Here is a 492-nt window from a genome sequence, read left to right on the forward strand (position 1 = left end):
CAACTTCCACCTCTCCAAGCAAACCCTAACCCTAACCACCACCATGTCGTCGCTGCCTCTGCTGGTCTTCCGGCGAGGATGGGTGGATCGATGGCGGAGAGAGCGAGACAGGCCAAAATACCTCCGCCTGACGGACCCCTAAAGTGTCCTCGATGTGACTCCAGCAACACTAAGTTCTGTTACTACAACAACTATAACCTCACTCAGCCTCGTCACTTCTGCAAAGGTTGCCGTCGCTACTGGACACAAGGCGGCGCCCTGAGGAACGTCCCTGTCGGTGGAGGCTGCCGGAAGAATAACAAGAAGGGCAAAAATGGAAATTCAAAATCTTCTTCTTCGTCGTCCAAACAGTCTTCCACGGTCAACGCTCCAAGTCCAAGCTCAGGACAGCTAAGGACAAATCATCAGTTCCCGTTTTCACCAACACTTTACAATCTCACTCAACTCGGAGGTATTGGTTTGAACTTAGCAGCTACTAATGGCAACAACCAA

At 51.2% G+C, this 492-nt stretch overlaps 1 protein-coding gene across 1 annotated transcript; it reads left to right on the plus strand.

The window, feature by feature from the left end:
- Positions 1-6: 6 nt before the first annotated feature.
- LOC104774906 (dof zinc finger protein DOF1.1) lies at positions 7-489 on the plus strand (the record flags this gene model as incomplete). The annotated part of the gene is made up of 1 exon (XM_010499291.2): positions 7-489. A coding segment is annotated over exon 1 (411 nt), but the record flags the coding sequence as incomplete, so codon positions are not given.
- Between the last annotated feature and the right edge of the window lie 3 nt (positions 490-492).

Source organism: Camelina sativa, unplaced genomic scaffold, assembly GCF_000633955.1.
Source record: "Camelina sativa cultivar DH55 unplaced genomic scaffold, Cs unpScaffold06709, whole genome shotgun sequence".
Taxonomy (NCBI): Eukaryota; Viridiplantae; Streptophyta; class Magnoliopsida; order Brassicales; family Brassicaceae; genus Camelina; species Camelina sativa.